This window comes from Anopheles aquasalis, chromosome 2, assembly GCF_943734665.1.
Source record: "Anopheles aquasalis chromosome 2, idAnoAquaMG_Q_19, whole genome shotgun sequence".
NCBI lineage: Eukaryota > Metazoa > Arthropoda > Insecta > Diptera > Culicidae > Anopheles > Anopheles aquasalis.
In genome coordinates this window covers 56,108,596-56,133,809 of record NC_064877.1, presented here as the reverse complement: position 1 = coordinate 56,133,809, position 25,214 = coordinate 56,108,596, and the positions used below count along the sequence as shown (strand labels likewise).

Sequence of the window (25,214 nt, the reverse complement as noted above, 5' to 3'; positions counted from 1 at the left end):
CATCCATCTTACCAGTCTGGAAACATTCGTTTGCCGGTACAACCAAACGCTCAAAGAGATTCCAAAGTTACAAGGGATTGGTATGTTAAAAGGAGAAGCTATTCAACATGTTTTGTAAAGCAATTTACTAAAATTCTTCAAACATATGTGGTTTTAGCTATACCTTACACGGTATTGTACTCAGGTTTGTCAAAACCCACAATCAAGAGTGATACGAAAGAGCTGGTACCATTGGGAAAACGCGTCAGACTCATCTGTAGCGTTACCATTAATCATGGATCTCTAATACAATTGACGTGGAAGACACTTCCCAATTATGAGCTCGCTGAAAAGGTAAAATACGGTTTTATTCTCCCATAAATACTTCTACATAAATATTGCATTCGTCTCTGTCTTGTAGAATAAAAGATTAAAAGTAGGACCGTTAATCAAAGAACCACATCATGAATTTAACAACCGAGAGCTTGCTATGCGAGATCTCATCATTGAACATGCTACTCTCGAAGATAAGAGAACTTATCGTTGTGAAGTGTCAGATGGGAAGTACAACATTAACTATCACAGCTACAAGTTGAATGTTCGTGAAACAACTGAAGACTATGTTGTACTGAAAGGAACGAGTAATCGGGCTGTAATCCATCGAAGGCGAAACAGCGACGGCATATTCAAGACGATCAATATTGTCGTAAAATATCTGGCATATCCATCAAAAATATCATATTCATGGTCAAAGGATAGTAACGAGAAGCTTACAAACAGCTTGCCTGGTAAATATCAAATGGAAGACACCGAGGATCAGTTGATATTAAAAATCAACGATCCGACGATAAATGATACCGGCTGGTATACAGTTCACGTGCGAGCTGGCAATGCATCAAACATGTACAATATGACCGTTTACGTTCATGGTGAGTACAAAAACATATCCTGGCACGATCACAATTAAATTCTAACGATTCAACAATGATCACCTTTCGTCGATTAATCTAGATAAACCTGCTGTGCAAATGGAAAGTAAATTGGCCACTCATACAGACGAAACGGTTGAATTCTCTTGTAACGTAACCGGTTACCCGCTATCACAAGTTGAATTCAGATTTCAACCATGCCCTGACGTTCCATGGGCAAACTGTTCTGCAAATTCGACAACCTTAACTGAAATGAATGTAGGCTCTCACTATATGCGGTATGAGATATCTATAGGCTCACCATATGTTTGTTCATTTACCAGGCACCACATATCGTTAATAGAACAGACATTTATACAATCGCTACATTAACTACAAGCGCTACCCAACCAGGGACGGTGTATTGCATTGCAAGTAATCCAGAGGGAAATGCAACAACTCAAGCCGAGCTAATGATGAGGGGTACAACCAAGGAGATTGCTCTAAACCGCGTGATGTCTCAAGAGCTGGTTACGATTGGAGATACTGTAACTTACATCTGTCGAGCTTTAAACCTAATTTACACAAATGACATTCGGTTCGAAGTCAATGGTAGCACTATACTGGAGTCCAATGGAACAAACATTAAATATTCAAGTGATTTGTTGACCTGGAATGGTCAGATAACCATTAAAAACGTATCTTTGGAACAATCAGGAAACATATCCTGTCGCGTCAAATTACGCAATGGTTTCGAGGACTACGTGAGCATTCCTTTGGAGGTGCTGACACCATGGGATTCTCGATTACTGACGTATACATCCGAGATTCAAAATGTTACTGTAAATATGCTAACGAAAGTGAACTTCACCTGTGACGTTCACGAAACAACACAATCAAAATTCATTTGGCTCAAGAATGGGGATATTTACAATGAGGATGGTACTTTTACAGCGACTTACACGAACAGTACCTCTCTTACGATAAGTCATCCGATGCCATATGATTCAGGGTTGTACGAGTGTATAACAAAAAGTGATAAGAACAGCACCAAGAAGTCATGGAACCTTACTGTAAAAAGTAAGTAACCAATTGAAATCTCCAATGTTATCACTTTATTTTTAATGAATTTATTTGTCTTTCTTGTCCCTAGTGTCAATGGTGAACATTTCCTCTGTCTCTATCATTGTATCACTCGCGATGATACCAGTTATGGTGATTTTTGTGTGTTTCTTAGTGTTCTTTTGTAAGAAAAATAAGGAGGTGGCTATCATGAAAGCAGCAGGATTGGCTAACTTCGAGACAGGAGACATGAACGGTTTCAATCCAGCAGTGGCGCTTCATGAGCAAGCTGAGCTTCTTCCATACGACACAGATTACGAATTCCCCAAAGATCGGATCGAATTTTCAAATCAGCTGGGACAGGGCGCCTTCGGGATAGTTATGAAAGCGACTGCTTCTAACATAGTGGCACACGAAGAATCCACGACAGTCGCCGTAAAGATGGTCAAACACAAAAACGACAGTCAAGCTATACGTGCACTTGTCTTGGAGCTGAAGATAATGATCCATTTGGGTCAGCACCTGAATGTGGTGAACTTACTTGGAGCGGTGACCACAAACATTGCAAAACGTAAGCTGCACATCTCTGGTAAATTGGGTTGGTATTACATCACAATTATTTTATCTCGGTGCAGGTGAACTGATGGTTATTCTGGAATATTGCCCATATGGTAGCGTTCAAAGCGTGCTACTGAAAAATCGAGAACACTTTATCGATCAGATCAATCCTCAAACAGATGAGATAGAATGGCAACATTGGACCGAGTTTTTGGCAATGCGAAATAGGTAAATAACCATTTTTGGCGAATTGCCTCTAAACTATCCTCAATTAAAATGTTTTTTTTTTCATTTCATTGTATCAATGATTCTTTCTCTCGCTCTGTCAAATGTGTTCCTGCGAACAGCGCCAATAATTATACCTTTCAGCAACAAACTGATTCTTTTCACAATGATGTAGAAGTAGGATTACAAAATGTGACACAGATTAATCATTCAGAAGATCTAGAAGGATGCAGTACAGAGAGCATGGCCATGCTACCGATGACAAGTATGGTATTCAATTGAAAACTGAATTACAACGATCTAATCTTATTGCTCTACATATTTTGTTCCAGGCATGAAAAACCATCGTGCACAACGAATTTTTAATACCACGGATTTGGTATGCTGGGCCTCACAGATTGCAACTGGAATGGATTACCTTGCGTCGCGAAAGGTGGTACACGGCGACTTGGCCACCAGGAATGTGCTTCTATGTCACAATAATGTGGTTAAAATTTGTGACTTTGGATTGGCTCGCTCGATCTACCGAAGAAACAATTACAAGAAAAAAGGCGAAGATCCGCTGCCATTCAAGTGGTTAGCGTTGGAATGCATTGCCGATAATGTGTTTAGCATATCCTCGGATGTCTGGGCTTACGGTATTGTGCTGTGGGAGCTGTTTTCTTTGGGGCAAGTACCTTATCCTGGATTGGATGCCAATGAACAACTTTATCATAAGATACGCGATGGTTACCGCATGGACCAGCCACAGTATGCGAATCAAAACATCTACGATGTGATGCTGCATTGCTGGTACGTTAATCCAGAAACCCGACCTTCATTCTATGATCTAAAATGTCGATTGGACGGCATGCTACCAGACGAGCTGAAAGATGTAAGTAGCGGTTCTAGTTTGTGTTTTAAGATATTTACAATCTACTTTCGTTTGTAGCATTACTGGCATCTCAACGAGTCATACTTAGCCATGAATGATATGAGAAAGGAACGAAATCAGACGGATTATTTAGCTTATCTTGGACCTCCAGATGAAATCGCCCCTGCGACACCAGACTGTACGAGTGTAATTTCGTCATAGGATTGTGTAATAGGATTTCCCAAGAATTAGTTAAGAATAACGGACTTCTAAATGATATTGATATAGTTAAGCATGCAATAGATAGGAACGAATTTGTATATACTATTTATAATGTAACGGTAATGTATGGAACATTTACATTCCCCATAGCATGACTATAAGGAACTTGGAGATTTTCATATTCCTTTCATATTTTTACGTTTATTGTTTAATTTATGAAGCATTAATTTAGTGGAAGTTGTACATAGTTAGCTCTATGACTTTTATAATTGGAGTAGAGTGCAGTAAGTACACAAATAACTTTTAGTGTAGAAAATGTTTTGCGAGAAGAGACAATAAGATTTTATTTACCCAACAGCTTACTGATATTTACGGGATATCTTTGATTGCATGATCATAGAATGATATTTTCAATTTCTCGGAAAAGAGTACTGACAATTGCAATATTCAAGGCGGAAGAAGATGCTATGGAATGATTTTTAGCAGGTGGCAGGAAATGGCCTTTTAAGGAACAGATCGTTGCTCTTCGCAAACATGTATGCTTATTTAGTAGTTTCATTCCAGCTTCTTCCAGCAATTAATTTTCATAAATTCTTAAATTAAAATATGGTTAGCAACTTTTATCATTGACTGTGCTAGTTGCTCGTGTTGCATGCAACTAGCAACATCCCAAAAAGGTGCATTCGAAATTACAGCCATAACCAGTTTTTTTCGCGATTTTAAAATCTTAGAAAATTTTACTTTTATCCTAAGACGATGTGTACAATTTTTTTAAAATAATAATAATTGTGAATTGATGATTGAAGAAACCAAAAATAGGGATTAACATATTTTTTTCTATAGTGGTAGCTGAAGGTAAACTCTCTAGTATTTTATCAGGCATGTCAGTGCTTGTTTGAATACCGTAAAGTTTAATAGGTAAGTTAAAGTATCATCAAATGAAATCATGTTCCTTTCTTCTTCGAACCATAAAGCAATAAATAACTGTAATTTAAATTATGTTTAAGCCACTTTATATGAGCACGAGATAATAAAACCAGAGTGATGCTGTTATTATGAAACAGACTGTGTACGACACGCACACAAGTGACTTCGGGATTGTCTCTCTCAGGTAACGGAAAATGGTAACGCAACGTGAAAAGGCATTCGGAGGGGTCCGGGCGGCCACACATTCACAATTTAACAGTCAGCGACTCAACATCTCGCGCTCGGTCGTATCGTGCCAGTTTGATCGCGTGTTCCTTCGGTGATCCACGGTAAACGACTTGATCGTTCACCAATCGGAAGAGAAAAAAATCAAATAATCCCTCACTTCACGAGACCGACACGTTTGCAGGGTTTTTGTGTGTTGATCAACCGGTCACACGGTGGCTGCTGGTGAAATCAAAAGATTACTTTTGCCACTCGACGGCACTCGGTTGGTGTAAACGTGTTAATCCTTTCTGGGCACACAAATTGCAACACAGTTCAAGACCGTACGGTGTTCAAGAGCCCCAATCAAGTGAGTTCTAGTGGTAAAGTGTGCACGCGGCAGCAAGTGAACCAATTGCAGCAGTGGTTAGATGGATGCAGCCTGATCCCGTTCTTCACAGATTCCGATTTGAGTGAAAAAGGTTGTGCAAATTGTGAGGAAGTTCTAATATTCGAATAAAGGGCTTGTGCAGAGAGGCTGAAGCTTCAACAAAGTGATCTACAAAGTGATAATTCTTGTGTCTGTTGCTCGTCTCGTTACGGCGCTCCAGTGCTACCATAATACAGCAGCGTCATACTACAGCAAGTCTACGATCGAAGCAGCAGCAGTCACGGATCAGTAACCGCTGGTACCCACCGTGTGTTCTTGATCGTGCTTCAACCAACGGCAACCAACAGGTACAGCAGCATGCCTCTAGCGTAGTGGTCGAGCGTAAATCTAGCTTCTTGGCAATCGCATCGATGCATGACGACCAGCCAGTTCGCGCTCCTCGCATCGTAGAACTGAACTTTGGAGAGAGGAGAGGTCAACATTGCTTGACCCCCTCGTCGCCTAGTGTGGTACACTTGCACGATATACTTTCTTATGATCTTCCTTCCCCATTCCCGGGGCTGTCAACGTGTAGCAACATAATGGATCCGCAGAGTGTATGTGTTTGGGACCTCTATAGCACCCCTTCTTCGCCGTTAACGTTGCCGTGGCAATGGTCGTCGTCGTCGTCACGCAATCGCAACCACATACAACGATGGTGGACCCGTGAAGCGTTTCGAATGCACCTCGAAGGTGCGCAGCCCTGCCAGCCAGGCCAGGCACTGGCGACTCGACCAATTGTTTCGCTCATTAGGGGAACATGCCAGCACCAGCAGCACCAGCCTTCAAGAATGTCTGATCGGAGGTGCACGATCCTCGGCGGGCTGTTGTTGCTTCGCTCAACGCAAAGGCAAAGGGCGCACGTCGTTCTCCTTCGATTCCTGTTGCTATTTGGAACACCTGTGTCTGTGTGTCTGTGTGTTTACCTGTGACTGTAGTAGTCGTTGATTTCGGTCCAGCAGGTCCAGCAGATGGCAGTCCCAGAGAACCAGTTTAGAGAGTAGCCCGAGTGCGGAGCCCGAACCGACAAGATGCTGGAATGATTTCAACGCCGGAAGGCATCCATCGGAGCGTACGAACCTGCCCGCCCGGGACCGGTTTTTAAGCCCGCTTTTTTTCCTTCCTTGATCTTTCCATTCTGCTTCTCATTCTGGTCTTCTCCGCCACAGCAGCAGCAGCAGCAGCAGCAGCAGCAGGGGTCTGCATCGCATCCCAAATACCGACAGCCGGTTGATGGAGCGCACGAGGGGGGAAAGTTGGAATTCGCTCGAGCATTCTTACTCTCCGGCCCCCAGCGCAGAACGCTATCCTACCGTTCCTTCCGCTGTTATCAATGGCGGAGTGGTGGGCAAGTAGCTCCTCAGCACACCAAACCGATGCCGTTGCTTTTGCACCTCTCAGCTCCTCTCGGAGTGCTTCTTGGAAGAAAACAAGCGATCCAGCGACGGGAAAAAGAAACACAAACGGAGTGATCTACATTTTCCATTCCACCGGCACTCCAGCACTCCATAAGGAACGGTTATGCGAGACTTCTTGCGATTCCCATTATGGAGCATTTGAAGGGGAGGATCGCGAACGCACACGTCAATAGTAATGTGTCCGCACTGCAGCTTTCCGGTTCTGTGCTGGAGCCTGGACTCTCTCTCCAGAGAGACCACCTGCCCCCCATAACGGATGATCAGACGAGCGTTAGAGTTGATAGCTATAAACGGAACACTCTAACGCTGTTCGTCGCTATTGATAAGGCCGTGATTGATCCAGTGAGGCGGAAGCTACGGTTCCAGGCGCTGTCTTCGATAAGGGATTTGGAGGGGCGAAGGAGCTCCCTGTTTCTTATCGATCGAAAGAGTCTTCCAGATAACGGCGATGACGCTCCTGGGGGACATTGAGTGTCAACTTCGTCACGTTGCAACGGAGCGCAATAAAAATAGGGGTTGAGTATCAACAAAAGATGTCTCGGTTTTTTCTGTTATCTCGCTCATTTTGACCCCGATAGTAATCCAGTGTCCGCAATGTCTTAGACTAGACATAAACTAGTGGCACTTTACCTGTACATCCAACTACATTTGAACTTAGTAGCACCCAAAAGTTTCTTGATGTTTTGTCCCAAATTCCTTCACGAATCTAACACTCTCCACGCGAACTCCCACGGAGCTCTTGTCTAAAAGCCAAACGCTCCCTTGGACCACCAGTTCTGCGGGAAATCGAAACCGGAAATCCAATTCCAGCGTCCGGCTGGACTTTCGGGGCATTCGAATGTGGATTCGCTTCACGCCACTGCGTGGAGGTGTCTGCGAAGCCACCGGTTCACCCTTATTTGCCGTTTAATTAGCGCCCTGGGCACTCTGCGTGGCCGACACTCCCCGAGAGTCGTATTACCTGTCGTAGGCTTACGCTTGGAATCGATTTACCTCCAACAGTTTGGTGAGGGAAATGGAGGAACCACGACCACCCAATACCGAGTCACACCGAGGTGAAACAGCGGAACCGCGCGCGTGTAAAGTGTTTGATATGGACATGACTGTCCCGTATTTGTCCGGTCAGCACGACGCAGTCTCTCTAGGTAGTATCACAAAACAATCGAACACAGTCGAAGGGGAGGACTTGTCGAAAGAAGTTGCACAGCGTGATGTCGCAATTTTGTGCATTTGTCACTCGCCAGTAGCGCACCGGGGCGCGGGGCGTAAATTGAATTCCGGTTGGACAAACACAACGGTAATGACGCGGAGAAGCGGTTTAGCAAACAGCCAAGGTGCTGGACACGTTGAGGTGGCTCGAAGAATCCGGAAAACTGTAAACGCAAACCATGGTGGCTGGGTGGCGGTGCAATGTGTGCTGCGTGTTGCATTTCTCGAAGCGTGCACAATAAACGTGCCCATTGACTTTGAGAACGATTAGCATTTCGATGCTTTCTTAGCGTGGTTTGACCGTGGAATCGATGCAAGTCTCTTTGGATGTTTTGTTTAAGAAATGTAATCAGATCATGTACACAACATTTTGTTTACTTCTTAATACAGTTCAATAATATGTTGTGATTCATGTAACCATTATTTAATGAATGTTTAGGAACACGATTTTAACAACATTGAACTGTTATCTTCCATCAACTTATCATCTTTCTGCCTAATAATCCAATTGCCCTGATCAATCAATTCGATCGAACCAACTTGATTTTATTTCCACTCAATGCAAAAACTATCGATGGCCGACACGGATTACCACATCATCATTTGCGATTGTACGCCGTGGATTCCACCGTGGATTAACCCCACAAAACCCACAACCATCATGAACCTGATCTGTCCATTTTTGGATCATCCCCTAGAATGGATCGCGTAGGAGCATGTTTTCATCGTCAACGCCACACCGACTCGTCTCGTCCACATTTCTGGTGACAAATGGCCGTTTGACCGTGCGTTGGAATGATATAAATCGATCGTGGCTCGTTGAGTGTGGCTCACGTGCCAACCGAATCATCGCACCGTGACACCGGCGCTGGTCGCGCGTGAGGGCGTCCTCTGCGTGCTTCGATCGGACTCCAAAGCGAAGCGACCACACGAACCACGTGAACCCGTCCGTTATGTAATGGTGGATGATTTTCCTTCTTTTTTTATTTTTTTGGTTGGTTGCTGACCACTCACTGCACCAGACGACCGACCCGACCCGACCGATGATTGATTCCGATTTGGTTCAGAGCTCCACACCTGATCCACAGCAGGGGGTGAAAGTGAGACCAGTGAGAGAAGGGAGCGGCTGAGCGATGATATCGTAGATCACTTATTGGTTCAGGCGTGTCGGTTAGATAAGAGTTAACGTCTTGCGAACAAACACGTCGCGCCGTACGATGTCGCGTCTCTCCTTTTACCATTTAATCGTTTAACACTGGCCTACATACGCGTGGGTGCCAGCGAAGGTACCATTAGAACGCAACGTAATGCAGCACTTTGGGATGATTTATTTGTTTACGATCTAGACGTCAATTGTAGTGAGGAATAGCGTGCAATCTGATCAACAGTCACAGCGAATGACGATCAGCGATCGCTTACATTCTCTTAAATTCCATTCTTAAAATTGTTTGTTTCTCAAACATATTCCAACGCAAATCGCTTACTCAGCACAGCTTAAAACGTTCCAAAGAACGGCACCAATTGTCAGCACCGTAGAGTGGAATCTATTTGGAGCGAATCGTACCGTTCGTCACAGTTTCATTAGCATCGCGCACCGGGATCCTTTTGATCGTGGCGAGGCCGCACTTCGTCGCAAACCGTTTGCGCCAGGCACCACCGTCGGAGAGAACTGAGGCGACGCACTTGGTCGCACTTAATGAGAGTCATTGTCGTCGTTGCATAGATTTCTTACCAAGCAGAGCACAAGGTGGCGGAGGGGAGGGGTAGCAAGAAGCGAAAGGTAGAATTATCGTCAGCTCCCCGGACCACGGCCGGCACTTTAATTTGCGGCAATTAAGGACAATCGGAGAAGCGAGTTTCGTGGTGACATCAGCCGGCATGCACGCCAGTGCGATCGCCCTTTTTATTTTAATGCCGATGAAAGACGCTCCCATAGCCTTGGGAGACGAGTGAAGGTTTCGTTTTTGAAAATTACAGACGTTTATTAAGTGTTCTTAGGGGGGCTTTGGTATTTAATTTTATTTATGACGCACATTTTTAACATGTTTGCCTGAATGCTGATCCCTTCAAGAACATTGTGTAAAATCGAGGCCAAACTGACAAAGATGCAGATTTTTGATAATCCGCGTTTCGCACAAGGCTCCATGCAGCTCGTTACTTTGAAGAGTGTTTCCCAAAAAAAAACGTTTTCAAAGTTGGTCCCCGTGGTACCGTAAAATTTTCTGCACCGATTGATTTGAAATTTTTATCACATAATCTTTACACTCTTTGCCAGATAGCCCCGTTGAGTTGTCGTTAAAATTGTTGATATTTTTTTAAATTAATTATGTAAAACTCGTTTTTATTTGCAAAATCGCAAAAAAGCATCATTTTGTCAACTTCAAAATGATGCCAAAAATTGATAAATAGGAAATTTAATAAAAACTCAACGGGGCTACCTGTATAAACTTATAATCTATCAAAAGAATATTCATTTGCATTTTTCTGCTCACCTGCATTACGCAGCTACGATGAGATTTTTGGACATGATTTTTGGTCCGAAACAAAAGACTTGCCCTTTGAAGCGACGAACCCGGTTTGATCATAGTGTGATCACTTTTTCATCTTGAAAAATCTGCCAAAAATCGAAAAATAGGAGATTCGACAAAAACTCAACGATGCTACCTGGATAAATTTATAATCTTTCAAAAGAATATCGATTTGTATTTTTCTGATGATCCATCACGCAGCTACGATGGGCACCAGAAAAAGTATCTTTTCGAAGACACGACTGCCTAAATTTGATGGCATGGATGAAGTTTTTAATAAATCTTCCCCAAAATAGAACTTAATACTCCTCAAGACTTTTAGTATAATATGCCATTCACTTGAAAAAATTAAAGTGAATGGTTACGTCACAAAAAATCGTCAAAAATAATACTTTTTAGGGCCAGAAATTACCGAAGCACCCCCTTAAGAACCGTAAGCGAATGCAGCACCATCTTTATTGCTGACCTGACTGACGTAACGGCTACCAGAATGATCGTATCGAAAACGGATGCTGGAATGGTCCGATCCGATTTGACTCTCTTCTGTCGGTGCCATTCTCCATCCGCCATTTTCTGCTCGATCTCAGGCATTAAAAATGCAAACCATCATCCCCCATTAAACGTTGATTGCAGAAAGGAACCACCCGTGGCACCGTGGAGAGTGTTTATGGCGTATGCCTGCCAGAAGCAATACTCGAAGAAGAACTCAACGATCGTCAGCACATTTTCACCACTTGCTCGCTCGCTTGCTCGCTCGCCCGGAGGTTCCCGGTTTGACAGACATTCTAACGGGTAATTTCCACCGCACATCAGGCGCACCCGGGAAAGAAAGATAGACAAAACAATGGCCCCCAACGATAGACCGTGGCCATGCATCCTGCAGACTGTCCGCGATCCGCGAACCGAACGCCAGCTGTTGGCCGCGCTGATCAAATGCAGATGAGCGTTGTCGGTGTAAAAAGGTTTTCGCAGCGAATCGGCGTGTGAACCACGCCACGGTGGAACAACAATCGTCCAATTCAACCACCCATGGCGCACACATACACGAACGTGCACACGTACGCAAAAGCGGGTACTTGGGTTTCTCGGTGAGAGTGTTTGGTGAAAAGTGAGGCAGAGAATGTATGCAGATCGATCCCCCTGCCCACCCCGGGGGTGGTAAACAATGAACTGAATCGAACGAGATGCTCTTACTCCCTTCCGTGTCCCTTTTCTGCGCTGCAGACTATCCACCCCATCCCCGGCGGGGAACAATCCATTAAAGATGATGATGTGCCACTCGTGACACTCGTGACGTCGACCTGTTGTAGCGAGGTCCACAGAGTGGCACAGATTTCGTGCCAGCCAAGGGAGTATTTCCCTAGAGTGTGCCAGCAAATGGCCAGGGTCTGTGCTTTTGGAGCGATGTATTGAGTTTCTTCTTCGAAGGCCACTTTTGCGAGGGTTCGTCGCTTGCGCTCGATGTCGAGTCTTTTGTTGATACCGTTTTCTTTGGTGTAACTTTGCGCCATTTCCTGTCTGTCTGTGCTTTGTCAAAACTGTGATCGAGTGCAGTTTTGGCACCAGCTGGAGTTTGTTGATTGCAATTTAATTTACTTTACGGCCTCAACCCCCCCTTGGCGAAGGCCACCACAGCATGCGCTCGAGTTATTCGGGAAATGGAACAAAAATTAGGCAAATACCCTCATGTCCACGGCACGGCACGAGGGAATGGCACGCGAAAATAATAGGGTCCGCACCGTGAGCCAACTTTCTCGAACTCGAACTCGATCCGCTCGAGGTTTTTTTCGGCGTCGATCGATTCCGGAAGTTTGTTTACCCAACGAAAGTTGCGTTTCCACCGCACGAAACACCGATCTGTCGGTGCCGATACCGGAACGGAACTGGCCACAGCGATGGGAAGCCATTTCGCTTTTTCCCTTTTTCTCGGAAATGAAATCAAATTTTGCTCCGGCGTTCGAGCGAGTTCGAGTGAGCGAATGTGCAAACCCGGCCAGCCGGCCGGTAAGGTGCATGCAATTGGATGCTCTGGATGCTGGCTGGTTCGGGGGAAAAGGGGCGCTGGTCGATTGGGAGCGAGTAAGTTATGAAAGAGAGTGTAAGTAAGGTGACGACGAGCGGGCCCTGTTGATGAAATGAAAATTGAAGTTTTGTGTGGCCGATGATTGATGTTCGAAATTGAGGTCACCGCCTAGGGCCGACGCTGGCAGTTGCTCCCTTTCTAACGCCATTTCCTGATGGACGTGGTGATCGCGCTGGCCATAGAGCACAGCGTGGATGAGGTTTTACTTTCCTTTACAATGGCCGAATTTAGTGGAATAATGGTGTGTTGGATAGAAACTAGCAAGCCAGCATCACAATTCTAGCTTCATTGTCCTATGATAAATATGTTTTAAAACGGTGTCCTACCTTAGTATGATTATCTCTGGGTGGTAGTATGAGGATCCGTCTGAATATCAAACATGGAACTGTTCAGTTGTTTGAAAAGAAAAGATAGAAACTGATCAACAACACTTTGGAAAATCATAATCCAGGATGTCTCATTCAAGAAATGGATAGATAACCCTAAAATCTGGTCTGTCAATGCAAGAAACAAAAGATATTAGTTTGAAATTCGGCAAGATTCACGCAGTCCTTAATTTGTCCTCAATTGTCATTACAAATCTCGTTCGAACCCATATGAACTAGTATTTTTTGTGTAGAAGTGTTCTTCAGCTTAAATCTATCTTGCATATCAGGAAACTAAACCTGTGATCTTTCTATGATTATTCTCGGTTTGATTGCAGCGAATGTAGATTAGAAACGCTCAGAAAGAACCGTTGATCATTCTTTTCTCTCATTTGAACTCTTTTCGTGCAGCAGATCATCAGCAGATGGAGCATTGTTCCTCTGCAAAAAAGAGTTATTATAAACTGCAAAACATGCTAATGAGGATAGTGAGAGAGAAAAACAGCCTCAGTTGTGATGCTCTACATTCTTCAATGGACCAGTAGAACTGTTGATTGCGTATCGCACCATGATCTTCAATTTCATGTTAATGAAAAGACTGGTACTCAGCTATTTACGGCAAATTATGACTTATCTAGGAGAAAGAACAATAAGACGCGGTGATGTTTATCAGTAGCACGAGGAGGAGAGTTCTGGTGTCGAGTTTAACAAGGAACGCTTTATTTGCAAGGAATATATGCAATATTGAATTGCAGTAAAATACTTAAATGGGGTAACTAGTACTTGTAGTTAAAGAACAATTCGATTGGTTCTAATTTCGCTATCCTGTAATAGATTCAGCAGTTGCCTTCATTTGGATATTGAATTGTGATTGGACCGCGCACTCATCATTCTGTGGTGGTAAAAACTATGCCAAAAGAATCCATGCCAAGCCTGCATTATCTTCATGCCCAAATTGGTTAGGCATGGAGTATATTCTTGCATAAATGCCTGGCTGTTAATGAGATGCGAGGGAAGTGCACGGATTTCATGTTTTCGACTTTGAGTCACTACCTGTTCCTGACGTTTTTATTTCATTAAAAGAAGGGTCTTACAATTACGATAAGATTCACAAAAAGGAGATATTCGTAGATCATTTTATTCTACCTTATTATCGCTTAAAGAGATCCTGTATCGTCTCAACCACGCCTCGATGGATTTACTCCACTCCCTCGAACCAGCCGGATGTAAATAGATTGTGCTTCTCGAAAGTGGAACAGTGTAATGCCATCAAGATTGATTCTGACTTTCCCATCTGTCCACCCCAAGCATTTGACGAAAACGCCGTCCGGGACACAAAAGAACGAAAAGTGGAAAAGCTGAGAATTCGTGTTCTCGAATGGATTCTGCCAACCGTGCCGTTCTGTTTGACACCGGATCTCAAGCAGTTAACGAAGATCGGAATGCCGACACCTACAATTAACGCCTCGACGATCGCCAGGGTGGAACAGTAATCGCTTCTAAATAGCGGTCCCGTCCCGTCCCGTCGTGTGTCCGTGTGCCCGCGGGAATTCCTTAGCAGCAAACAAAAAAACGTACAAATCAATCACCCCGGACACCCTTTTCGAGGCGCTCCATCCGGTTTACCTTGGGTAAACTGTTGGGTTGTTGCGCCACTTCCCACTGGCCCCACATCGTCCAACAAACACGACCACGATGACCGGGGACGAACCGGTGACGACGGAAATGTAAAACTTTGCCCGCCAGCCGACCGACTTGCACGTGAAATTCAAATGGCCAAAGCATCGGTGCAGCAGCAGCAGCAGCAACAGTTGTTGTTGTTGTTACTGGCCTAATGGCCGCAATTAACTGCGCCGTGTGTTGTCGATTCGCCCGTACCTCGAACACACTCGTAATCGGTGAAGGAGGCTTACGGCGTGACTGCTACAGCGAGGGGGTGTGGGGTGTGTGCGTACGGGGCCTTTGGGTGCGCGACCTCCTTAGGACGCCTGAGGACGCCTTCCTTTCACTGACCGGGCGGAGGGAAGAAGAGACCGGACCGAAACGAACCGAGGTCGAGTTCACCCTTTCTCCTTCCTCTTCTTTCTCTCTCTCTGTCTCTCCCTCTCTCTACCTTTGCTCTCTGTCGATTGGAAACGCTAAATGCAAACAGGTTTTTCGGCGAGGTTTCAGTTTTCCATTCGATCATCGAGCATACGATCTAGGTCTCTTCTCGCTGGCCAGCCGCTGACTCTGGGACTCATTCTTCGTCGCTGAAGCAGCGTTCAGCACCACTTTTATGGCTCCCAAGGGGTCGCTGAGCTCGACTCATGTTGGGGGGGGGGGGGGGGGGGAATCGCGAGATGCAACCATAAACCGATCGCTATTTGTAGGCCACACAGCCGGTCGGTTTTGATTGGTTTTTGGGATGGAGCGGGACCGGCGATAACGATGCACAGTTGGGACCGTACCGCTGGGAGATGATGCGATGGGGATGAGGTCTTTAAATAGACGCCACGAAGAGTGGTGACATGGTCGAGGGTCTCGTGGGATCTTCTGCTGCTGATCGGTGCTGACAAGTGGGGCAAGAAGTTTAAAAATAAGTCAACCCGTATCGATCACTTTGATCGTTGCAACGATCACGTCACGGGATTGCTTTCATCGTTCTAAACTCGGATCGTCATCGGAGTTCAACTTCTCATTCTAATTCCAATTTTTATTCCTTCAGGTTCATAGCCACGAAAGCGCAACTTTTCGTTAAAAATTATAAAACAGAGGTAGCATTCGTAGCTGAACGCGGTTAAAATTAAAGAAACGTGCTTGTAGATCCAAGACATTCTTATCCAGATTGATTCTTGGAAATTCGCTTGAAAGAACTAGAATCAAAATGCGCGATACATCGCTTCGTTTATATAGGACTTGGTACGTTGTTGGTATGTAAATTGTAAACAAAGGAAACATTACATATTAGGGACATTTCTGATGCCCCCACCTTAATGTGGGAATTTTTGTCTGAATGGTACATACTTTGAAGGCTTTCAGTCAATATTTCATGGCATTCGGTCCACTAGTCCTGGTAGCCTAGTTATTGCACCCAAAGTGACAGTACGTTTGAGTAGTCGCTACAAAAATGAATATCCAGTAAAAGCCAACACAAAGTTTGGTTTTTATATTGGATAAATTGTAAACAGAAACGTTTAAAGTGACAATTTAATAATTTTACATCTGATGATTTCCATTGGATAGGCTAAGTGAGTCATGAGTGGTGTACGCATTTCAAAAACGGTCGTGAAGATCAACAACGAGCTTAATGGCGGCCTGATTGCGTCAGGGAGCATCGATAAAGTGCGGCATTTTCGATAAATTGACAAAATCAGCGGGTCAAACGATTACTGTCAAATATTATGTTGGTATTTTGAAGCATTTATTGCATGGTATTTGTCGCATTTAGCCAAAATATCACGAAAATGCGAGTCGGTGCTTGATGCATGATAATACGCCGTCTCATAGATCCACGCTTATCACTATTTATTGGCCAAAAAATGCATTTTGTCGATGAATCATTCCTCATAGTCACCTGATATGGTTCCATATGACTTTTAACTATTTGGAATTACTTAATTTTCTAAAAAAAAAGAAAAACATTATGCTGACATTTTGCCAATTCAGAGGGAATAGACACAACGCAGACGCAATAACTTAGCTTCCAACAGACAAAATGTCATGAAGTTTTGACTGAAAACATTTAAAAGAAAGCACATTAAGTGGCGCCACCACAAATGTACCTAATGAAAAGGTTCTGTTTACTTTGCGAAAGACTGTATATACTGGAATAAGTTCTCTGACAAGCGATCACCATCGGTGTTCAATTCCCTATTCCCTAATTCCGATATCTGGAAAGTTCTTCGAAAAACCCACGCGTGATGGTTCGTTAGCGTTAGTTCCTCCCCCGGTTGGGATGTGCCCGGGCGTGCCAGATGAATGCTTCTCCTCCTAATACCTGGGGAGGCTTGGCAGGTGGCCACAGTAGAATCGGGCAACGTGAGGGGCATATATTCATAAATGCAGCACTAATTGGGCTGAGCAGCGATCATCCGAGCAGCGCCCGATGTTCCGCTAACCAGTAACGGGGTGTCGATTCGTGGCTTTCGCAAAACAGCCGCTAGTGGCCGGCTGGGGATGATTGGGAGAACCAGCGCGAAAGTTGCTTTTCACGGGAGATCATGGGGGGCTGGTGAGTGTCCCGGGTTGGCCGTCGCCATCGCCATCACCGTCGTCGTCGTCGTCGTCGTCCACTCGTCGTAATGGGGCCATAACCTGGAATTGGGCCTTCAAAACCGGTGCCACAAAACGGAGAAGTGAGGTGAAGCGAGCTGCAGGAGAAGGTGTATCTGTATGTGCGCCTGTGTATGTGTTCGTGTGCAGACCCCGCATGGATTCTGGGCGCGTTGGCCCAGAGAAGGGAGAGAAGGGGAGTGTTGGAGTGGTGGCCACCATGCCGTTGCTGTCATAAATCTTCTCCGCAAAAAAACAAGCGCTATCCAACCGAAGCCTAGACGTCAAGCGCGACTAGCGAGAAGTTGACGAGGTGGTTGGGCCCCTAGCCCCCAGGTCCCGTTTTGTGGCCGTCCAGTTCCAACCATTTCGGAACCCCCACAGCAAAACTGCGGAGCCCAAAATACGGCTGGATGACGGGAAACTTTGAATTGTGAAATCCAAACCGGCCGGCCCGTTGGATTGTATCGCGATAACAGTTGTTACTGTTGTCCGCGGTCTCGGTCCATTAAATGGTCTTTTCATAGTCTGACTGGTTGGCTGACAGGATGGGTGTCACGTTGCCAACCAAGAACCAAGTCAATACAATTCCCCGGGCGCGCGGGTGTGCAACTTGATCTAGTGCGATCACCGATCGAGAATTTATATCCATTTTACATTCCACACCTGATCAAACTCAGGGCCGGGACGTATTGAAACCAACCGCGATCAGGTTGAATCACATCAACTCGCACGGCTGACGTGGACCAGTCGGAACTATTACGAGACTGTTGTGGTCCGTCGGTTAAAGCATTTTGTTTTCTCGATCTCGCGCATGACGATCGGAAACGTGACATCAGAGGGAGCGAGTGAGCGGCCATGTCATCATCACGCCGCTTGGTCTTTGGGCGACCTCAAAGGAATGAATCGTTTGCAATTATTAGTGCCACGTGGTCTACTGATCAGTGCCGATGGCGAGGGATTACATTTTATTTGCCTCCGAGGTGATTAAGGAGCCGATTGCTGTAGTGTTTGGTCTCTATTGGATTCTCCATCATTTGAATTAAGGGAGGGCTTCGGTATTTAATTTTTTTTGTGACACATATTTTTAACATTTTTCCGTGAATCTTGTGTAATTGTTTTTGGTTCAATCGAAGAAAAACTGTTAAAGTTATAGATTTTTGAACGTCCGCGCTGCATACAAGGCTCCATGCAGCTCGCGTGCTCATCGTACTGTAAAAACTGCTAGACTGATTGATTCGAAATTTTTAACACATAATCTGTACACTCTTTGCCAGGTAGCCACTACGAGATTTTGTAAAAATTGTTGATACTTTTTTTTTAAACAAATCTTCAAAAATCGGTTTTTTTTGACAAAATTGCAAAAGCAGCACTTTATTAACTTTAAAAATCTGCCAAAAATCGAAAAATAGGAAATTCGACAAAAAATTGACGAGGCTACCTAGATGAACTTATAATCTATCAAAAAAATATCGATTTGTATTTTTCTGATGATCTATCACGCAGCTACGATGGGCACCGTAAAATATATCTTTTCGCAGACATGACTCCCTAAATTTAATGCCATGGATGGAGTTTTTTTAATCAATCTTCCGCCAAAGCGAACTAATATTCTTTAAAAAACAAAGATTAATATGCCATTCACTTGAAAAAACATGAGTTGAATGGTTGCGTCTCAAAAAATCGACAAAAATGAGGCATTTTTTGGCCAGAAAGTACCAAAGGCCCCCTAAAAAATCTTTCGCCTCTCAAAAGAGTACTAGCGAGATAGATCTGCGTTTGAAATGTACTTCCATGTACCATAACGGATGTAACATTCCCTCTGCAATCCAAGAACAACTTGAAGAACTGGTTTCCATTCCCCCGCAATTCCAAGATGGCTCACGTCACCGTCTCGGGACAAATGATGACAGATTGCCAGTCGTCAACGCACCGGCACCACACACCGGCACACTGAAGGTCATTGACAAGTTGAACGATTGTGTGACAACCACGGGAACATGTGTTTCCTCCTCCCGAACCACGGCACCAACTCGAACGAAGCAAAACGGGAACTTTGTCTCAGTTTCTCGGGAACCTGCGGAGTTATTGATGCGAAGCTAGACAAGAGGCTCAAGAAAGGTCTTGAAAACCTCCAACAATGCCCCGTCGGTGTGGGAACGGTCTTGGTATGGACCCAATGATCGCCATCGTCAAGATCATTGCGCTCCCTGGGTACGCGTGTCCCCAAGATGGAGTGCGACGAATGAATTGGTGGTCAACGGTGTGGCATGCAGGCGTTTATTAGTGCAATGAAGTGTTAAAATATTTTGAGCCACAATCCACACCCTGTCTATTGTTTCCATGCATTTCAAGGTCGATGAATTGACATTATGGACAACAAATGGACGGTTTAGTAGCTTGAGAACGCGGAGTAAACGGAGTGATCTTCCACAATAACCCTTGTTGTCCAGTTGGGCAGCTGGTTTGTGTTGATTTTACCACTTGCCACTGACTCATCTAATCGGTCCGCAAAGTCCACTATTTATTCAGCTTCAACCAACCGGACGTACCCAGAGGACGGACTGCGGGTTGCGGATCAATTAATCATCATTTGCAAACAGCGCAAGGATAGTGCACCACGTCTCTATGGCGACTAATACGTTGATGACGGTTTAGAGGAAGGTGGCAACTCAGCATCTTACCTCCCGCGCTGCAGGCCAGAAAACAATAAGCCCAATCGTCCGGTTGACCGTCCGGTGTCTTGTTGCGCGAAACAAACAAAAGACTTTGCGCGTGACGGTAGACGCGTCGTCGTTGTTGCGATTTATGCAGACATCCGGCACCGTTACGGTAAGCACAATGGCCGCTTCGTTCCACTGCTTGCGACGACTCTCGACCTCGGTCAAATGCCGGACCGGAGTAATACCTGGGGCTCAAGCTGCTTTCAAACACAGAGAACCACGGACCATGGTAATGGCTCGGGATTGAAAGCGAGATTACTATCATCATCACATTTCGGGGAGCCGTTCCAGCACCAATTGAAGGCACATTACGCCGATCGATTGAGTCATTTAAGGGGACTAGAGCCAGACGCTTAGAGACGGGATGCCTCGGTACGAAGAAAGAGAAAGGAACGGCCGACCGGGCGCTGTGTACCGAGGAAGTTGCTCCACACTCTAACCGTAGCACATTAGCATAGCCTTTGGCTTTTCGTTCCACTGTACTGTGGCCATTGTTCCAGCACAGCGCTGTGTGCAGCGTGCATTCGCCTGCCTCTATCGGAATCGGGAAAACAATCGATTTCATTGGATCAATTAGTATGCAGATGTGGCTCGGATGCTCGCAGGTGCCCTGTTGCTACAGTTGATCGAGTCATGCGAGCGAGAGTAAAATGCAGTCTCCGCACCCCAAGAAAGATCATTCCCCGTTCCAGTGGAGATGGGAGTCGCTGAACTACAGCAGCATACACGGCAACAACATGGCGCTCAAAACAACAACAAAACATCGCTACAACAACCCCACCACCACCACCACCATCACCGCGCTTTGCATATTTTCGACTTGCCCCGGGAGACCCCCTCACCAAACGAGCAAGCGAACAAAATGTTGACGTGGCTCTTGGTCATGGTGCGCGCGAATGCGATTCGCTGGCTTGCGAAAGCGAAAGAGATTTCCCAGCAGCCCCTCTCGTAGGCGGCAGTCGTCGTGTTGTCGTGGGTGCCGGGCACCGAGATTCGTTCGCAAAATGATTGGCATGTGCAGCAAATGGGTTTTCGCGCGCGCGCGCGCACCCGCGATCACCCGCCAGTCGCCGCGAGCATTTGCAGCTCAACTTTCGCCTGCGCGGCAAGATTGGCGCCGTGGGAGCGCGAAGGAAATCGCGGTATGACATCATTTTGGCCATGCCGCTCATGAAGCGCACTGGATCGTGAGCGTGTCGGCGAGTCGGAGATTTGTTTTTACGCCAATGTGCGAAAGCTTCGTTCGAAGCTCGTAGGAGCAGCCAACCGAGGGACAGGTTGAAGTGGTGTGATAATGTGATGTAGTTTATAAGATAACAGGGGGGAATGGGGGGCCCCCATTGGTGGAAAGCAATTGGATGTTTTTGGTACATTTTGCTCATGTTTTAGGGAACGATCCTTGTTAACTTGATTATTAAAATTGGAAGGGGTTATTTCCAATGTATTTAGTGTTACGTACTTGGCGCTTAAATTACAATAAGTTACATTCATTGATTGCTTGAAAGAGTTTTAATTTCGACAAGAGCTGTCTGATTATGATGTGAGTTTAGCTCCAAGAATGCATTTGCCATTGCCCTGTAGAAACTAGCTCTGGAGCAATTAGATGGAGCTAGTTCTTCTTGTCTAATTATGTTAATTTGCTTATGTTCTTATGATCACCCACTATCAACTTGTGTGAAGCAACATATTAATTTTCCTCGATTTCAAAAAACTTAGCTTCATAAATTCAAGTTAACACTTTTCTTCGCTTGAAAATATTCCACCTATCTGAAGCATCCATGTATTCCACTATTTTGTCGCAAAACTATCGTTTAGAAGAAAATTTGTTCGATTAAAATTGATAAAAATGCCGCTACATCTCACAACAAAATTCAAGTGTAAATGATTAAGAATTTGCTCAATAACTATGGCAGAGATGTATACACGAATTAAGCAGGACGGATTGTAGTACGAAAGACCGATATGTTATCATTATTTGATGCAGAGGATGCCTATCATATGTCTACGAAAAATAACTTGTCAAGGCACGATAATGAGGCATTACACTATTGATCATGATAAGCTAAATCCGAGTCACGATAATTGATTCAGATAAAATAGAAATGAAGAATGGAAAATTGAACGACCTTTTAATCAAATATGTATGTACGGATTGAGCAGTAAAGGTGCGGATTACAATCAATGCGCTGCAGTTTGCAATTTCAGAAGAAAATCTTTGACCTATGAGAAGCAGAAAGCACATAAAAATTTCAATTAGTGTAAGCAACTAATAGCCATCTGATCGATACGATCATGTTCAAGATAAGGTGCCATCCACGATCAGGTGATATTGCAACAAGAAAAGTCTTCTTAGCATCACAGTTAAGCGGTCTTAAAACGCAAATGTGAAAATGGAATGAAAATCCACCGCTTCTACATTGCTACGATTTGGCACGATGTAATGATCACTAATTTAAATAAATAGCAGATAGTTCGATGAATGAGCTACACTGAACAAGGAAAAGAAAGACCAAAATATAGGATAGGGCAACAGTTTTCGTTATAAAACGCATCATGTTCCTATCATTCCATTGTTGTATGTAAAATGTTTTTGCATCATTATTTGCATCCTTGCGTTCTACTAACCTAGTATCTTCATCGAGAATAATGGCTCTTCACGAAATTGAACTAAAGCGTGCTACTCACACCGATGTGATAGCTCCATAGAACCCGAACCTCGTCTCGAATTGCCACGCTTCTAATTGCCAACCTAATGCACCCGAGGTATCAGCAAGATCAAATGATCAAAATATACAATTTCAACAGTTAATTACGATTACTCCGGTGCACTCTGGCGTCTGTGAGTGCACCGAGCGTGACTGGATCACATTTGGGCCGACAGAACGGTGGAAGGAGGCAAAGATTTGTGTGCTTCGCCGGTCAGACGACCGACTCACATGCACCTGGGCCCAAGACCGGAGCGGTGAGATCATTTCCAGATCTTGCATTACCGCGCCCCTCTCACACTCTGTCCTTCCTCTCCCTCTCTCTCTCTCTCTGTCTTGTCAACTTGTGCAACTTGACAACCACAACCGGGCACAACCTTGACTCTAAGCTACGTGTGAGCGAACCAATGAAGAAAGCTATGCGACCGTCACACCAGCCCCAAGTAGTAGAAACGAAGGGTAACTGCTCTACAAAAACTGTCTCCAGCCCCATGGCGCTTCGGAACAATTTGAATTCACAATCGTAAACCGTCGCACCGACCTCCCGGCAGCCGGGCCGTCAGCCAACAATCACGACCGGTCCACGGACTCCTCTTCCAATTAAATGATTTCCAGACCTTTCCTCTTGGGGTTCATGAGGGAAAAAATGTGCAATCTGTGGGAAGTCAGATAATGCTATCACTGCTGCGATCTGCAAGGCGAGGTGACTTCACCACCGCCCTGCACTCTCCTCCCTGTCCCCGTCGTAGACATCGCGTCGGAAGATGTCATCCATCGGGGGGTCGGGTCACGCCGGGTACAGAGAGTTGAATTGTTGACTTTTGTCACGCACGCACGTGGAACGTTGCACTCCCTGTGGCACCGGTGCTAATATATGCAAACGGAGCCAGCATGGAAATGGAAATTCGTGGGTGAAATTGTCGAGAAAGAAGAAGAAAAAAAAGGGCGTCCAGGGTCTGTCCGTGGCTCTAGGTCCGCACACCGGGGGGGGATGCAGATACAGCTGGGAGCGAGCGTCCCATTGAGTGGGAATTGGAGAGCTGTTTGCGGGGGTTTTAGGCTGAATGATGAAGCCCACCAACTGGCGAAACGAGATCGAGTGAAAGTTTGGTGTTCGGTGTTCGGTGTTCGGTACTCCCTCTGGCTGACTGGCTGAATTTCTGCGTATCGGCGTCGGTGTTTAATTTCACATTCACGCAGACACACAACGAGAGACCGCGATCGAAGGCGTTGTGGTTCGACACACAAGCCACCCTTCCACACGAGGCATCCGATCCAATGGTGCATGCCGATCACGATCGCGGGCTCGATCGACCGGTTCGCCGTTAGGATCGGTTTTCGTTTTTCTCTCTTTTTGTTTTTGGTTGGTGTTTTGTCCTCCCTTAATCCCCCCCTCCCGCTGGTAAGAATGGTCCGGCGTGTCCGGTATATCCTTGACACGCCACGATAGCCACGGTTGACCATCGACGCGGTGGTGAGCGCAGCAGTGACCACAGGACGCATTCCGTAACCACATCGCACCTATCGACGGTTGTTGATGTTGGGCAATCAACCGCACGATACACACGCGCGCGCACGCACAGACAGACAGTCGGACACACGGAATGTGGCCATTTTGTTGCAATAAATTAAGATGCAGATTGGGTCGGCCTCTCTCTCTCTCTCATGCTCTCTCTCTCTCTCTCTCTCTCGCTTTACGTCTTGCTTTGCGATGCGACGATCGCGTGAATGAGTTATGTTTGCAAATTCACAAACCGATCGGATTCGATCCACGCGGGTTCAATGGCCGCAGCATGCGTGCAGCATACATTTCGGATATCATTTCACTTCACTATCTGGCCATTTGCGCTGTCGGTGGCTTTGAAGGACCTAAAAGCGGCGACTAGAACCGCATTTGCTGGGTTAAATTCGCGCAAAGAATAAGCGGCCAGCGAGATACAATGGAGACCAAGGTGAGCGAGACCCTTGGGGGGGGGGGGGGGGGGGGGGGGTGGGGGCCTTCCTTGCGGGCGTGGGAACTGGCACCACAAAACCCCGATCCTGCTGGTGCTGGTGGCGGCCATCGTAAAAGCGGCCAATTGTTTGTCGTCGACGGTCGGGACTAGAAACCGCAACTAAAGTAAATGCAAAGTCACTGTTTCGCGAGTGAGTTGCGACAAAAAAGAAACACACATAAAAAAAAAAAACAAACCAACGAATGTGCGGCTAAAAGCATGCCACCACCTCGCCGTGGCCAAACGCCTTCGCTTAGCTCAGCGCGAAAGCGCTCACCATAAAACCAACCAACCTGAGGTTTATGTCCATGTCCAGTTCATTTCCTCTCGCTGCGATTCCCGCGGGGAGCTAGAAGGTTTCTTCTCGCTTCTTGGATTGCCTAACTCAACGCGCGCTTTTATGCACTGGCTGTCGTTCTCTCTGTGGGACGTGATTATAATTTATTGACTCGCGGAGTCAGCAAAAGGGTTCCAGATATCGCGAATCGTTGACGTGATACCTGATGTGATTTTCTAAACAGTCGATGTCCCTCGTGATCGCAGCACGGTATGGTATGCTGGTTAGAG

At 45.5% G+C, this 25,214-nt stretch overlaps 2 protein-coding genes across 6 annotated transcripts in view; both read left to right on the top strand.

Moving 5' to 3' along the window:
* The first annotated feature begins 2,078 nt into the window (after positions 1-2,078).
* LOC126575813 (platelet-derived growth factor receptor alpha-like) lies at positions 2,079-3,807 on the top strand. The gene is made up of 5 exons (XM_050236721.1): positions 2,079-2,520; positions 2,585-2,735; positions 2,855-2,997; positions 3,065-3,606; positions 3,664-3,807. Exons 1-5 carry the CDS (start codon positions 2,088-2,090, stop codon positions 3,805-3,807), a joined length of 1,413 nt encoding a protein of 470 aa, XP_050092678.1. The 5' UTR covers positions 2,079-2,087.
* A 1,194-nt stretch (positions 3,808-5,001) lies between these two features.
* The window catches only part of LOC126580900 (uncharacterized), an 87,913-nt gene continuing 67,700 nt past the window's right edge, over positions 5,002-25,214 (top strand). For 4 of the 5 annotated variants that reach the window (XM_050244225.1, XM_050244229.1, XM_050244230.1 and 1 more), the window contains exon 1: positions 5,007-5,676. The gene's annotated coding sequence lies outside the window, so the exon portion shown is untranslated. Of the gene's footprint in view, positions 5,677-25,214 lie in introns of all 5 variants that reach the window. The other variant, XM_050244224.1, reaches the window with a different exon arrangement.